This window comes from Schistocerca serialis, chromosome 4, assembly GCF_023864345.2.
Source record: "Schistocerca serialis cubense isolate TAMUIC-IGC-003099 chromosome 4, iqSchSeri2.2, whole genome shotgun sequence".
Lineage (NCBI taxonomy): Eukaryota > Metazoa > Arthropoda > Insecta > Orthoptera > Acrididae > Schistocerca > Schistocerca serialis.
In genome coordinates, this window is record NC_064641.1 from 971,976,135 (window position 1) to 971,990,520 (window position 14,386).

The 14,386-nt window shown below is 40.9% G+C and overlaps 1 protein-coding gene across 4 annotated transcripts in view; it reads left to right on the top strand.

Annotated features, from left to right (window-relative positions):
- LOC126473633 (uncharacterized) overlaps positions 1–14,386 on the top strand; it is a 128,517-nt gene that overhangs the window by 99,971 nt on the left and 14,160 nt on the right. For all 4 annotated transcript variants that reach the window (XM_050100816.1, XM_050100817.1, XM_050100815.1 and 1 more), the window contains 2 exons: positions 3,752–3,931; positions 8,050–8,289. In XM_050100816.1, the coding sequence (XP_049956773.1) occupies positions 3,752–3,931; positions 8,050–8,289 (420 nt within the window). The remainder of the gene's footprint in view (positions 1–3,751; positions 3,932–8,049; positions 8,290–14,386) is intronic.

Consider the following 14,386-nt stretch of genomic DNA (forward strand, 5'->3'; position numbering starts at 1 on the left):
TCTCACGTCAATATAGTTCTTCCCTCCTTACGCCAGCCTGCGTGAGCTAAAATGCGTGCCTTTTGGCCTCCTCTCGTAACACGGTGTTGACTCTTCAGCCAACACAACATCTTTATTGTCACATGACATGTTATATACAGTCGTTTGATTGAAATATTGGTCACTCATCAATGAATAATTCTGTGCCTACCTAAGGATACCTAAAACAAGATACATTAAAATAACGCATATGGAAGTATTTTTCATGTTTGTTTCTGTAGTTTATAAATATGGACATACCTCAAGGACCACATATTTCCATAAATGTAATATATGTGTTTACATCTACATATTTAGATACATAGTTCTCATGATAGTTTACAAGTATCGACACATTTAAAAAGAACATATACCTCCAGTAAAAGGGAACGTAAGCATACACATAGAACGTAATGTAGAAAAAAGGAAAACAAAACAGATATATTATCTCCTACTTGTCTCTGTTTATAAAATCATCCACACTGTAGTAGCAGTTGGCTTTTTAAATATTTTCAATGTTTGCACAGGTAGATTCTAGCTTACAGTCCTTCATCTTTGAATGGATTTTATTTGCTAAGCTTCAAAGCCATGTAATATGCAGTATTTTCAGATAATGGTAGTCTATGGCAATGTAACATGTAATCTTGTTTGTGTTTTGTTGGATAAGTATGTGTAAATGAATTTCCCTCAAAAAGATGTGGGTTTCTTAACTCAGAGAAGTGTTTCATATATAAACATGGAAGGAATGGTCAGAAAGTCAAGGCTTGCAAATAAAGGTTTGTTCCAGTCATAGCTCTGATAATTTTTTTTCTGTAGCTTGAACACTCTTAGGTGGCTTCCTTTTCAACTCCCCAAAAAATTATGCCATACCTTACAACTGATATAAAATATGTATGATACACAATTTTCCTACAGACAGTTAGTCTACATAGGGGCCAGTGGCGTAGTTGTGTGTTTCCCGCTGTAGTGTTATCAATGTTCACTGTGATGTATGACGGGTGTGAAAGGATATGTGTCAGTTGTCAGTTCTATGTAGCTAATGAGAGAGCAGTGAGCAGATTATGTGTTTGGAAGTGAGAGACACCGCAAAATTGTCACACCTGTACAAAAGCAAAATCCTACACGTATTTGGATGAAAACATCCATATTCTGAGGTCATCACATCAGAACAACTCACAGTTAATTCAATTAAAATGGCATAAATTTAGAACAGGTATAATGTTAACTCTTTATGCAAATACTTTGCCAATAAAACAGTTTGTAATTTTGATTGGTCAAGAATATGTTAAAAATTAATTTTTCTTAAGAAGCCAGTCAAATAAAAGGGGGCTCGTCTTAAAATTGGGGTCATCTTACCCTTGCATATGTACAGTATGGTGTGCTGTTTGTTACTGAAAACATGTACTGAGCCAGCAGGGGTTAGGTCTCTCAGCTGTCAGGGTTACTCACAAATTTGGTGGCTTCAAATCAACCAGCCAAAGATCTGGCAGTTCTAATGTAAATATTATGAAGTAAAGGAAGCCTCTCACTGCACTAGATAGCAGAAGTGTAGAGTTTTTCAGAAGAAACCCTTTGGCAAGTTAGAGGACACACACACACACACACACACACACACACACACACACACACACACACACACACACACACACACAGAGAGAGAGAGAGAGAGAGAGAGAGAGAGAGAGAGAGAGAGAGAGACAGAGACAGAGACAGAGACACAGAGAGAGAGAGAGAGAGAGAGAGAGAGAGAGAGAGAGAGAGAGAGAGAGTGTGTGTGTAACAATTTTTGTTTTTCATATTCATGTTTCCAAAAAACGCTTAAAGAAAGATTTTCACAATTCCTGTTGCAGGTTCCTAAGGGTTGTGCAGGTGACTTGGCAGAACAAATCTGATGAGGAACCCATGTCTGCAAATTTACCATTTGGATGTAAAATAAGTTTGAAGGTTGGATCACTTTCATATCTTCCACTTCACTGTGTGCAGACACGCACACAGTGGAGGTAATGAGCTCCGACTCGCGTGCTGTAGGAGCACACGATACAGTCAGTGTTTAGAATATTCGTCTTAGTGTTCCATTCTACGTGGTGAAGGACATTCTCTTCAAAGTAGAGAGTTTGGCCGGTCTGTGAAACACCGCAGATCGCTGTAGTTGTGAACGTACTGCCCAGTGAATGTACTTGCAGCCATTGTTGGAGTCAGAGGAAAATAGTACGTGATGTCATAATTACAACAGCGTGTGAGAACGGCACATTCTTCTCAATAGGTGCGCGCACTGGGAAGTGGTAGATTCAAAAGTGTTCTAATCTTCAAACTTATTTTACATCTCAAGAGGTGCGGGTTCATTATTAAAAACCTGTATACTAAGTCCCCTCTCCAAGTCCTAGAAGACAGCAATAGGAATTGTAAAACACTTTGTTGCCAATAAAAAACAGAAAGCGTACAGAAAGCAGAATCTGGACTGAGGATCAAAGTAAACAAATAATATGAACATAGGTCTCGTACCAGTCGGCCACAGTCAGTGAGGCCTTTATCTCGAGGCACGTCTGTGATAACGGGTGAAACTTTGGCGTGACACATACCACAGCTGTATACATTTTAAGAAACTTTTATTTTCACAGACTCAGTTGTATGACATAAATGACTGAGTTGTTTGGTCATATGAAAGACAGAGAACAACAACCAGACTGATCGATTCAGACCACAGAAGAGGACACAGAATTGACAAACATTTTCTGAATAACTGTAGGTCATAACTGCACCGTTGTGGAGCTACAGCTGATCGGTGACGAGAGCACGGAAAAGTGTGTGCTCTGAGCACAGTTACTACTTAAATTAGCTGCAGATGATAGTATCAGCTGGTCTGTCAAACTTGGTAAAACTTTAAATACATATCCACGGCTAGTTACCTGACACACGAATTTTCTGTTATGTTTACTGTTTAATGGTAGACTGTTAAATCCAATTATGCTAATAGTACTGTAACGTCAATAATAAGATACTAATTGGTACTGGAGAAACAGGACTGCATGTAGATAGTTGACATGAGGTACTGTAAGATCCAGTGTTGTTAATACTGAAATGTATAGGCTACATGTTTGTTTTTTTGTCATGTAGAGATAACCTGAATTAACTTTTATTCTAACAACTTCAGTAGCACCGATTCTGATAAAATTACACAACTAGACACATCCTCGCAGCTGACCGGCTGCTGTTCTACAGCGGGAGCTTCCCGACGGTGCATTTCTGACCCGTGGTTCACTATTGCTCAAATCGAGGTTGCCAATGTTGCTCTACTCTCGTGTTATGGCCAGTTTAATTTTCCAATACTATATAATGATCACCTCGATATCCACGTGTCCCCACTGTCCGTGATCAGTCGAACATATATGAAACAAATTTAAATTAGAATTTTGATACCTGGAAAATTAATATAGTTACAATTTCCCTATTTTTTAGTGTTCTAAAATTGTACTTGGTGCAAATCAGATAGCGCCTCGTTTCATTTGACGTGGATGTTTCCAAAAAATGTAGTGTTGTGACCCTATCCTTTCGTGAGAGTTACTTTGCTGTGGCAACTGATCAGCGTCCTGAAGTTATCAAAATTGGTGAGCAGGGTGTGTTCTGTCATTGTAAGCAGAATGTGTCAGGTTGCTGTTTCTTATTTTTTCCCCCCCATTATAAAGACAAAATAATGTGACACAACATAAACTATGTACTCGATTGTATTTTTAAGGAATGGAGGACTGCCACAACTGAAAGTGCTGGATCTACCACACAGATACGGTGTGGAAGATAACACAGTAATTGCCATCAGCCACGGATGTCCCGGTTTGCGGCAGCTCTCCGTCACTCACGCTACGAAGCTGTCACCTGCTGCCTTCTCGGAGATCGACCGTCTAGAACATCTTGAAATGTAAGTGATGTTGCTGGCTTTGCAGTGTAGTGCAGACAGAGTATTTTGCTGAATAATGAAAACGTAACTGGTGAAGTAGTACAGAATCGTGTGAGTTACTCATAAATGTTGTGACTGAAATTGTGTTGAAAAAGAATTGTAAGTCAAGACATTAAATAAAATATGCAGCTGGCCATTAAAACTGCAATATGACTGAGGTAGAGTGCAACAATTGTCAAACACGCATGAAGTTTACTACTGTTTTTACCCAAGTATAAGACGATCCGAAAGGCTTCTTTAGAAACATTTATTTTAACATACCCTGACTAATCAGAGTAACAAACTGTTTTATTGACATTATGTATCTGCCTAAAATTCCAGTTTTGACTGTCTACATTTTGATAATACAAGGAGAATTAACCCCTTAATATATATATATATATATTTTTTCAAATTATGTTCCAAAAATGATATTTTTTATTAATGAAAAACATTATATACTGAAAGACATTACATACTGAAATATAAAGATGGGTTTTAGAGCTCAAAATTATAAGTTACAAAATTTTGAAAATCACCAATAGTAAAATCCTGAGCATACTGGTGCACTAGACTTCGATTGAAATATCTGAAACTTGGAGTCATTTTTAGGTTTCTGTGCAGCTGTCAATTCTAAGTGTGGATTTCACAACGGTTTCCTGTGAACAGAAATCTCGTAGAAGCTGGCCAGAGCACCACCGGCAAGTACTTGTCGCTTGACTGGCAAACTGTCGTCACTTTCGGTCTCGAATGAAATAACGCCACATTCTTCTTCACTTTCTAAGGTGCAGTAAATGAAGCAGGGAAAAATGAATACAAACGTCTCAAAAATGAGATTGACAGGAAGTGCAAAATGGCTAAGCAGGGATGGCTAGAGGACAAATGTAAGGATGTAGAGGCTTATCTCAAGAGGAGTAAGATAGATACTGATTACAGGAAAATTAAAGATCTTTGGAGAAAAGAGAACCACTTGTATGAATATCAAGAGCTCAGATGGAAACCCAGTTCTAAGCAAAGAAGGGAAATCAGAAAGGTGGAAGGAGTATATAGAGGGTTTATACAGGGGCGATGTTCTTGAGGACAATATTATAGAAATAGAAGAGAATGTAGATGAAGATGAAATGGGAGATATGATACTGCATGAAGAGTTTGACAGAGCACTGAAAGACCTGAGTCGAAACAAGGCCCTGGGTGTAGACAACATTCCATTAGAACTACCGACAGCCTTGGGAGAGCCAGTCCTGACAAAACTCTACCATCTGGTGAGCAAGATGTATGAGACAGGCGAAATACCCTCAGACTTGAAGAAGAATATAATAATTCCAATCCCAAAGAAAGCAGGTGTTGACAGATGTGAAAATTACTGAACTATCACATTAATAAGTCATGGCTGCAAAATACTAACGTGAATTCTTTACAGACGAATGGAAAAACTGGTAGAAGCGGACCTTGGGGAACATCAGTTTGGATTCCATAGAAATGTTGGAACACATGACGCAATACTGACCCTACGACTTATCTTAGAAGAAATATGAAGGTAAGGCAAACCTACGTTTCTAGCATTTGTAGACTTAGAGAAAGCTTTTGACAATGTTGACTGGAATACTGTCTTTCAAATTCAGCAGGTGGCAGGGGTAAAATACAGGGAGCGAAAGGCTAATTACAATTTGTACAGAAAGCAGATGGCTGTTATAAGAGTCGAGGTGTATGAAAGGGAAGCAGTGGTTGGGAAGGGAGTGAGACAGGGTTGTAGCCTCCTCCGATGTTATTTAATCTGTATATTGAGCAAGCAGTAAAGGAAACAAAAGAAAAGTTCGGAGTAGGTATTAAAATCCATGGAGAAGAAATAAAAACTTTGAGGTTCACCGATGGCATTGTAATTCTGTCAGAGACAGCAAAGGACTTGGAGGAGCAGTTGAACGGAATGGACAATGTCTTGAAAGGAGGATCTAAGATGAACATCAACAAAAGCAAAATGAGGCTAATGGAATGTAGTCGAATTAAGTCGGGTGATGCTGAGGGAATTAGATTAGGAAATGAGACACTTAAAGTAGTAAAGGAGTTTTGCTGTTTGGGGAGCAAAATAACTGAAGATGGTCGAAGTAGAGAGGATGTAAAATGTAGACTGGCAATGGCATGGAAAGTGTTTCTGAAGAAGAGAAATTTGTTAACGTTGAGTATTGATTTAAGTGTTAGCCATGTATGGAAGTGAAACATGGACGATAAATAGTTTAGACAAGAAGAGAATAGAAGCTTTTCAAATGTGGTGCTACAGAAGAATGCTGAAGATTAGATGGGTAGATCACATAACCAATGAGGTGGTACTGAATAGGATTGGGGAGAAGAGGAGTTTGTGGCACAACTTGACTAGAAGAAGGGACCGGTTGGTAGGACATGTTCTGAGGCATCAAGGGATCACCAATTTAGTGTTGGAGGGCAGTGTGGAGGGTAAAAATCGTAGAGGGAGACCAAGAGATGAATACACCAAGCAGATTCAGAAGGATGTAGGCTGCAGTAGGTACTGGGAGATGAAGAAGCTTGCACAGTATAGAGTAGCATGGAGAGCTGCATCAAACCAGTGTCAGGGCTGAAGACCACAACAACAACAACAACAACAACAACAACAACAACAACGTGCTTAAATTCAATGTCAGACTTAGGATCACTGTAGTAAACCTAAACAACAATACAGGAGAAAGGCTGGAATGCACGTGTTTAATTGTCGAGCATCTAAAGCTGCACACAGTAAAGATGGTACCGAGTGGCAACCACCACGACAGCCAGGTGCAAACGCAGTACCAGATGCTCTATAGTGGCTGAACACTTAACTATCAGTGCTGAAACAGGTATAAATGGAGTTCTACTTTTTCACAGGTCTATTTATAAGCTGCCCAAGTACACTATGGATTTTTAGTATCTGTCAGAATAATAAAACCGAGGTAACTCAGGGTTTTATGATAAGGAGTTAAAATAAAGGAAAAGATATGGTTTTCATTAATATTTGGACTGTTTTCTTTTCTACCTATTTTGCTTCTAACCCAGTTTTTTTGTGGTACCACTGTTTTTAATCATTATCCTGACAGTACAGCTGTGAAATTTATATCTTTGCTGTCACAATTATTTGCCTGTTTATTCAGAATACATTGCAATTTCAAAGGTTTTGGTGGGACCTGAGAAGGCATCTGTCATCCCTCCCTCCACCCTTTCCCTGCCCTTCCAAATTCTTCAGAATTGACCTGCATGTGACCTCAGAGTCAAAGCTTCATCTCTAAATGTATTATGACCTCTATATGCTCTACAAAACAATGTGAAAATGTTGACTGTGAATACGAGATGAAATGATCCTGCAGTTTAGGAATGATGAGTTTGGGAAAAGCCTCATCTTATAATCGGGTAAATGCGGTAAACATTTGTATATGCAAAGAATCGGCATTTCAGTGCAATCGTGCAAAATTCTTAGCGAAACCTCTACCTGCATTCTTTATGTAAGGAAATATTACAATGGTGGTTTCTCTGCACTGGAGCATAAAAGCCTTCACAGTTCCCAGGACTGATAAATTTTATAGCTCAATGGAAAAGTATATTGTCTCTTAACATGGAAAAAATGTACTTTCACCCAAGGGATAGTGTATTTTCTCTAGGCAAAAAGTGTGTTTTTGTTAAAGAAATAAAGAAAATTTTTTCTTCTCAATGCATAACCCTGAAGCTTCTCATTGTGAGATAGTGGCTAATGTAGCATTTTGCTCTTTTCCATTGTGTTAACAATGGCTTGCTGATTATAAAGCCTGATGTTCAGGCTATCTCAAGGAGTAGGGTATCGTCGTCAATGTTGCAAATCTTTGCTTCAGATCTTGTGTAAGGTGTTGTTTTTGTGACTTTTCCTTTATGACAGTCATGCCACTTTGTAGGTGTATTTGTCATCACCCTCACCTTAGACTTAAGTTTAATTTTGGAACAATTTTACTTGAAGATGTACAATAATTTTGATTTACATGAAAAATGCTCTGTCTCAAAGGTGACAGCTAGGAGTAAAATTCATCATATTTATTTCTGCCAACTTGTTCCCATGTAAACGATAGTGCACTTGTGGTTTGTTCCAGATTAGATGTGACAGGTTGTAGCAGACTCGGCGGAGGCCTATTCCCCTGCCTCGTTGGGCTACCGCAACTTCACACGTTGCGAATGGGTACCATGTATTTCGGTACCACGTATTTTACAGAGTTGCAGCCAGGTGTGAGCAGCATCCTCAAATTGTCAGGTTTGCGCTGTCTGACATTCGATTATTCGGATGTTACTGGAGTGCCTTTTGATAAGTTTCCGGAGAATCTCATCAGTCTCAGGTAAGGAAAGATCTGTGTCTACATAATTACTTTGCAGGTTCAAGCTTTGGAAACTGCAGGTTGGAATAAGAATAATATAAGGAAAAGGATAGATTCTTACTCACAACAAAGGTGACCTGTCGAGAAGCAGAAATGCACGACAGAAAGACTGTTACACAGTATAGCTTTCGACGAGAGAGAGAGAGAGAGAGAGAGAGAGAGAGAGAGAGAGAGAGAAGCACACCTCATACACACATGTCCACTCCCACCAGCAGATCTGACTGGAACGCAACTGTCACATTAATAGCAATCTGAACCATGGACCTTGCCGTTGGTGGGGAGGCTTGCATGTCTCAGCGATACAGATAGCCGTACCATAGGTGCAACCACAACAGAGTGGTATCTGTTGAGAGGCCAGACAAACGTGTAGTTCCTGAAGAGGGGCAGCAGCCTTTTCAGTAGTTGCAGGGGCCACAGTCTGGATGATTGACTGATCTGGCCTTGTAACACTAACCAAAATGGCCTTGCTGTGCTGGTACTGCGAACGGCCGAAAGCAAGGGCAAACTACAGCCGTAATTTTTCCCGAGGGCATGCAGCTTTACTGTATGGTTAAATGATGATGGCGTCCTCTTGGGTAAAATATTCCGGAGGTAAAATAGTCCCCCATTCGGATCTCCGGGCAGGGACTACTCAGGAGGACGTCGTTATCAGGAGAAATAAAACTGGCGTTCTACGGATCGGAGCGTGGAATGTCAGATCCCTTAATTGGGCAGGTAGGTTAGAAAATTTAAAAAGGGAAATGGATAGGTTAAAGTTAGATATAGTGGGGATTAGTGAAGTTCGGTGGCAAGAGGGACAAGAGTTTAGATCAAGTGAATACAGGGTTATAAATACAAAATCAAATAGGGGTAATGCAGGAGTAGGTTTAATAATGAATAAAAAAAATAGGAATGCAGGTAAGCTACTACAAACAGCATAGTGAACGCATTATTGTGGCCAAGATAGACACAAAGCCCACGCCTACTACAGTAGTACAAGTTTATATGCCAACTAGCTCTGCAGATGATGAAGAAATTGATTAAATGTATGATGAGATAAAAGAAATTATTCAGGTAGTGAAGGGAGACGAAAATTTAATAGTCATGGGTGACTGGAATTTGAGATTAGGAAAAGGGAGAGAAGGAAACATAGTAGGTGAATATGGATTGGGGGTAAGGAATGAAAGAGAAAGCCGTCTGGTAGAATTTTGCACAGAGCATAACTTAATCAAAATTAACACTTGGTTCAAGAATCATGAAAGAAGGTTGTATACATGGAAGAATCCTGGAGATACTAGAAGGTATCGGATAGATTATATAATGGTAAGACAGATTTAGGAACCAGGTTTTAAATTACAAGACATTTCCAGGGGCAGATGTGGACTCTGACCACAATCTGTTGGTTATGAACTATAGATTAAAACTGAAGAAAGTGCAGAAAGGTGGGAATTTAAGGAAATGGGACCTGGATAAACTGACTAAACCAGAGGTTGTACAGAGTTTCAGGGAGAGCGTAAGGGAACAATTGACAGGAATTGGGGAAAGAAATACAGTAGAAGAAGAATGGGTAGCTCTGAGGGATGAAGTAGTGAAGGCAGCAGAGTACCAAGTAGGTAAAAAGACAACGGCTAGTAGAAATCCTTGGGTAACAGAAGAAATATTGAATTTAATTGATGAAAGGAGAAAATATAAAACTGCAGTAAATGAAGCAGGCAAAAAGGAATACAAACGTCTCAAAAATGAGATCGACAGGAAGTGCAAAATGGCTAAGCAGGGATGGCTACAGGACAAATGTAAGGATGTAGAGGCTTATCTTGCTAGGGGTAAGATAGATACTGCCTACAGGAAAATTAAAGAGACCTTTGGAGAAAAGAGAACCACTTGTATGAATATCAAGAGCTCAGACAGAAACCCAGTTCTAAGGAAAGAAGGGAAAGCAGAAAGGTGGAAGGAGTATATAGAGGGTCTATACAAGGGTGATGTACTTGAGGACAATATTATGGAAATAGAAGAGGATGTAGATGAAGATGAAATGGGAGATACGATACTGCGTGAAGAGTTTGACAGAGCACTGAAAGACCCGAGTCGAAACAGGGCCCCAGGAGTAGACAGCATTCCATTAGAACTACTGATGGCCTTGGCAGAGCCAGTCCTGACAAAACTCTACCATCTGGTGAGCAAAGCGTATGAGACAGGCGTAAGTAATACCCTTAGGTTTCAAGAAGAATATAATAATTACAATCCCAAAGAAAGCAGGTGTTGGCAGATGTGAAAATTACCGATCTATCCTGTGAATTTTAATTTATTTTATGTTTAATCAAGAATATTTTGAACAGACTGACGGTGTCGCCATGGGTAGCCCCCTGTCTCCTTTGGTGGCCAACCTTTTTATGAAGGATTTTGAAGAGAGAGCGCTTGAATCAGCTGCCCTGAAGCCAACTGTTTTTTGGCGGTATGTGGATGACACTTTCATAGTGTGGCCTCATTGAGAAGATAAATTAATGGAGTTTCTACATCACCTCAACTCCATTCATAGCAACATCCTGTTCACCATGGAAATAGAGAAAGATGGTTGTTTGCCTTTCTCGGATGTCCTGGTCGAAGGAAGAATGATGGTTCTCTAGGGCATTCAGTTTACCGGAAACCCACTTGTACTGATTTGTACCTGCAAGCATCGAGTTGCCATCACCCATCACAAACCATGAATTTGCTTAAAACACTTGTTCATAGAGCTCATACTGTCTCAGATCTAGATAGCTTACCTCAAGAATTCGCCCATCTAAAGACAGTACTCAGCGAAAATGGGTATTCCATCCGGCAGATTAACAGGGCACTAACAATTAAAACTAAGAAGCAGGAAGAGAATAAAGAGGAGAACATGCCAGAACCATCTTTAGCTTTTCTTCCTTTTGTTGGTAACACTTCGTTTAAAATAGCAAGAATCCTCTGCTGAACGTGGTATTTCTACTGGACATTCAATGGAGTATGAGAAAACAATGATTTTGTCTACAGCAACGTCTTTCTGGGACTCCATTATTGAAGAATCCGTAGAAATACGACTGGCGGAAAATCTGTTAAACTGTGACAGCGGCTACCAGCTGGACAGTGCATGGAATCCTGTCATCTCCACGATTTGCTCAAATCGAAGACGACCGAGTGCATCGACGGCCGTGGCAAACAGCAACGCAGAGGGTGACTGAGTTCCGCTATTCACCAGTGAGGGCGCGGCCGGTGGGCAGTGTGGTTCAACTATCAAGCTTTCGATGCATGCGCAGAATAGTTACAGTACGCTATATATTGTGGAATGGAGGACGTTTTCGCGTCTGCGACGGCTCAGCTGAAGGTGACTGGCAGGTGCCCAGTTGACATATCGTGCGAAGTATTGAACGACGACCGGCTGCAAGCCCGAAATTTGTTTGAACTACCGACCTATCCATTTAATATGCCACAGCTGCAAACTACTAACACGAATTCTTTACAGACGAATGGAAAAACTGGTAGAAGCCGACCTCGGGGAAGATCAGTTTGGATTCTGTAGGAATGTTGGAACACGTGAGGCCATACTGACCCTACGACTTATCTTAGAAGAAAGATTAAAGAACGACAAACCTACATTTCTAGCATTTGTAGACTTAGAGAAAGCTTTTGACAATGTTGACTGGAATACTCTCTTTCAAATTCTAAAGGTGGCAGGGGTAAAATACAGGGAGCGAAAGGCTATTTACAATTTGTACAGGAACCAGATGGCAGTTAAAAGAGTCGAGGGGCTTGAAAGGGAAGCAGTGGTTGGGAAGGGAGTGAGACAGAGTTGTAGCCTCTCCCCGATGTTATTCAGTCTGTATATTAAGCAAGCAGTAAAGGAAACAAAAGAAAAGTTCGGAGTAGGTATTAAAATCCATGGAGAAGAAATAAAAACTTTGAGGTTTGCCGATGGCATTGTAATTCTGTCAGAGACAGCAAAGGACTTGGAGGAGCAGTTGAACGGAATGGACAGTGTCTTGAATGGAGGATATAAGATGAACATCAACAAAGCAAAACGAGGATAATGGAATGTAGTCGAATTAAGTCTGGTGATGCCGAGGGAATTAGATTAGGAAATGAGACACTTAAAGTAGTAAATGAGTTTTGCTATTTGGGAAGCGAAATAACTGATGATGGTCGAAGTAGAGAGGATATAAAATGTAGACTGGCAGTGGCAAGGAAAGTTTTTATGAAGAAGAGAAATTTGTTAAAATCGAGTATAGATTTGTGAGGAAGTTGTTTCTGAAAGTATTTGTATCGAGTGTGGCCATGTATGGAAGTGAAACATGGACGATAAATAGTTTGGACAAGAAGAGAATAGAAGCTTTCAAAATGTGGTGCTACAGAAGAATGCTGAAGATTAGATGGGTAGATCACATAACTAATGAGGAGTTACTGAATAGAATTGGGGAGAAGAGGAGTTTGTGGCACAACTTGACTAGAAGAAGGGATTGGTTGGTAGGACATGTTCTGAGGCATCAAGGGATCACCAATTTAGCATTGGAGGGCAGCGTGGAGGGTAAAAATCGTAGAGGGAGACCAAGAGATGAATACACTAAGCAGATTCAGAGGGATGTAGGTTGCAGTAGGTACTGGGAGATGAAGAAGCTTGCACAGGATAGAGTCGCATGGAGAGCTGCATCAAACAAGTCTCAGGACTGAAGACCACAACAACAGGTGGAGAGCTGCATCAAACAAGTCTCAGGACTGAAGACCACAACAACAGGTGGGGGGAGAGAAGAAGACGGGCGGGGCATGCAGGGACTAGATGGAGGTACAGCAATACTGGCAGGTGCAGTGTTGGGAGGTGGAGGGAGGGGGAAGATTGAAAAAGAGGAGAAGAGGAGGGGAAAGGATGGTCAGGTGCATTGGCAGAGGGAGGCACACAGCGAGGGCGAGAGGACACGAAAATGGAGGAGGTGGAAGGACAGAGGGGATGGAAACAGTAGCGACAGTAGGTTACTGTATGTTCAGGCAGCTATAATTTCGGGAGGGAGTGGAGAATGTCTTGTAAGGATAATGCTCATTTTTGCAGTTCGGAAAAGCTGGTGTTGGAGGGTAGGATCCACACGGCTCGAGTAGTGAAGCAGCCGTCAAAATCCAGCACATTATGTTCACCTGCAAGTTGTACCACGTGGTGCTACTTCGCTCTCGCCCCCCAGATTGGCGGTGCCCGTTTGTCTCGTACCGATATAGAAAGCTGTGCAGTGATTGCAGAGCTGGTAGATGACGTGGCTGCTTTCTCGGACGGCCTGGCCTCTGGTGGGCTAGGACGAGGCTGTGACGGATCTGGAATTGGAAGTGCTGGGAGGTGGATTGGGCTGGTCCTGCACCAGGGTCTCCACAGTGATACGATCCCTGTAGCTGTGGCCCAGGACGGGGAGTGGCATAGGGATGGACTGAGATGTTAACGTGTCATATTTATGGTGAATAGTAATCTATCCTTTTCCTGCAGTTTACGTTTGTTTGGCAAAGGGTTCAAAAATATAGAAGCACTCAGGTTTTCTCTGTGTTCTGTCTCAGATAGCATGTGGGGGAAAATAAATAACTTCTCTTGCAGTTCTGTATCAGTGTTAAGTAAGGATAAATGTAAAATAATGACTGTGTGTGTGTGTGTGTGTGTGTGTGTGTGTGTGGGTGTGTGGGTGTGAGAGAGAGAGAGAGAGAGAGAGAGAGAGAGAGAGAGAGAGAGAGAGAGAGAGAGAGAGCTAGCTGTGTAGTATCTGCTTATAAGATTAGTAGCAAACGTCTTGAGTGTATCACATTGTATATGCATTAATGGGTAATAGTAAGAAGTTATATGAAATATGGTGATCAGGCAAAACATTACTAGGAAAGGTGCACAGAAAGCTTAGATTTGTTGAAAGGGTGCTGTGATTTATGTCTGAATAGGAAATCGCACATGACGCACCAGTGCAACCATTTATGTCACTGTAGATGTTTGTAGATACGGTACCGTCCCAAAGTGTGGCAAGTGTTGATGATGTACTCCTCCAGTCCGTGCACACACAGTGATCATTTGAAGAAATGTCAGTCAGAATCACTGCTACTTCTCTGA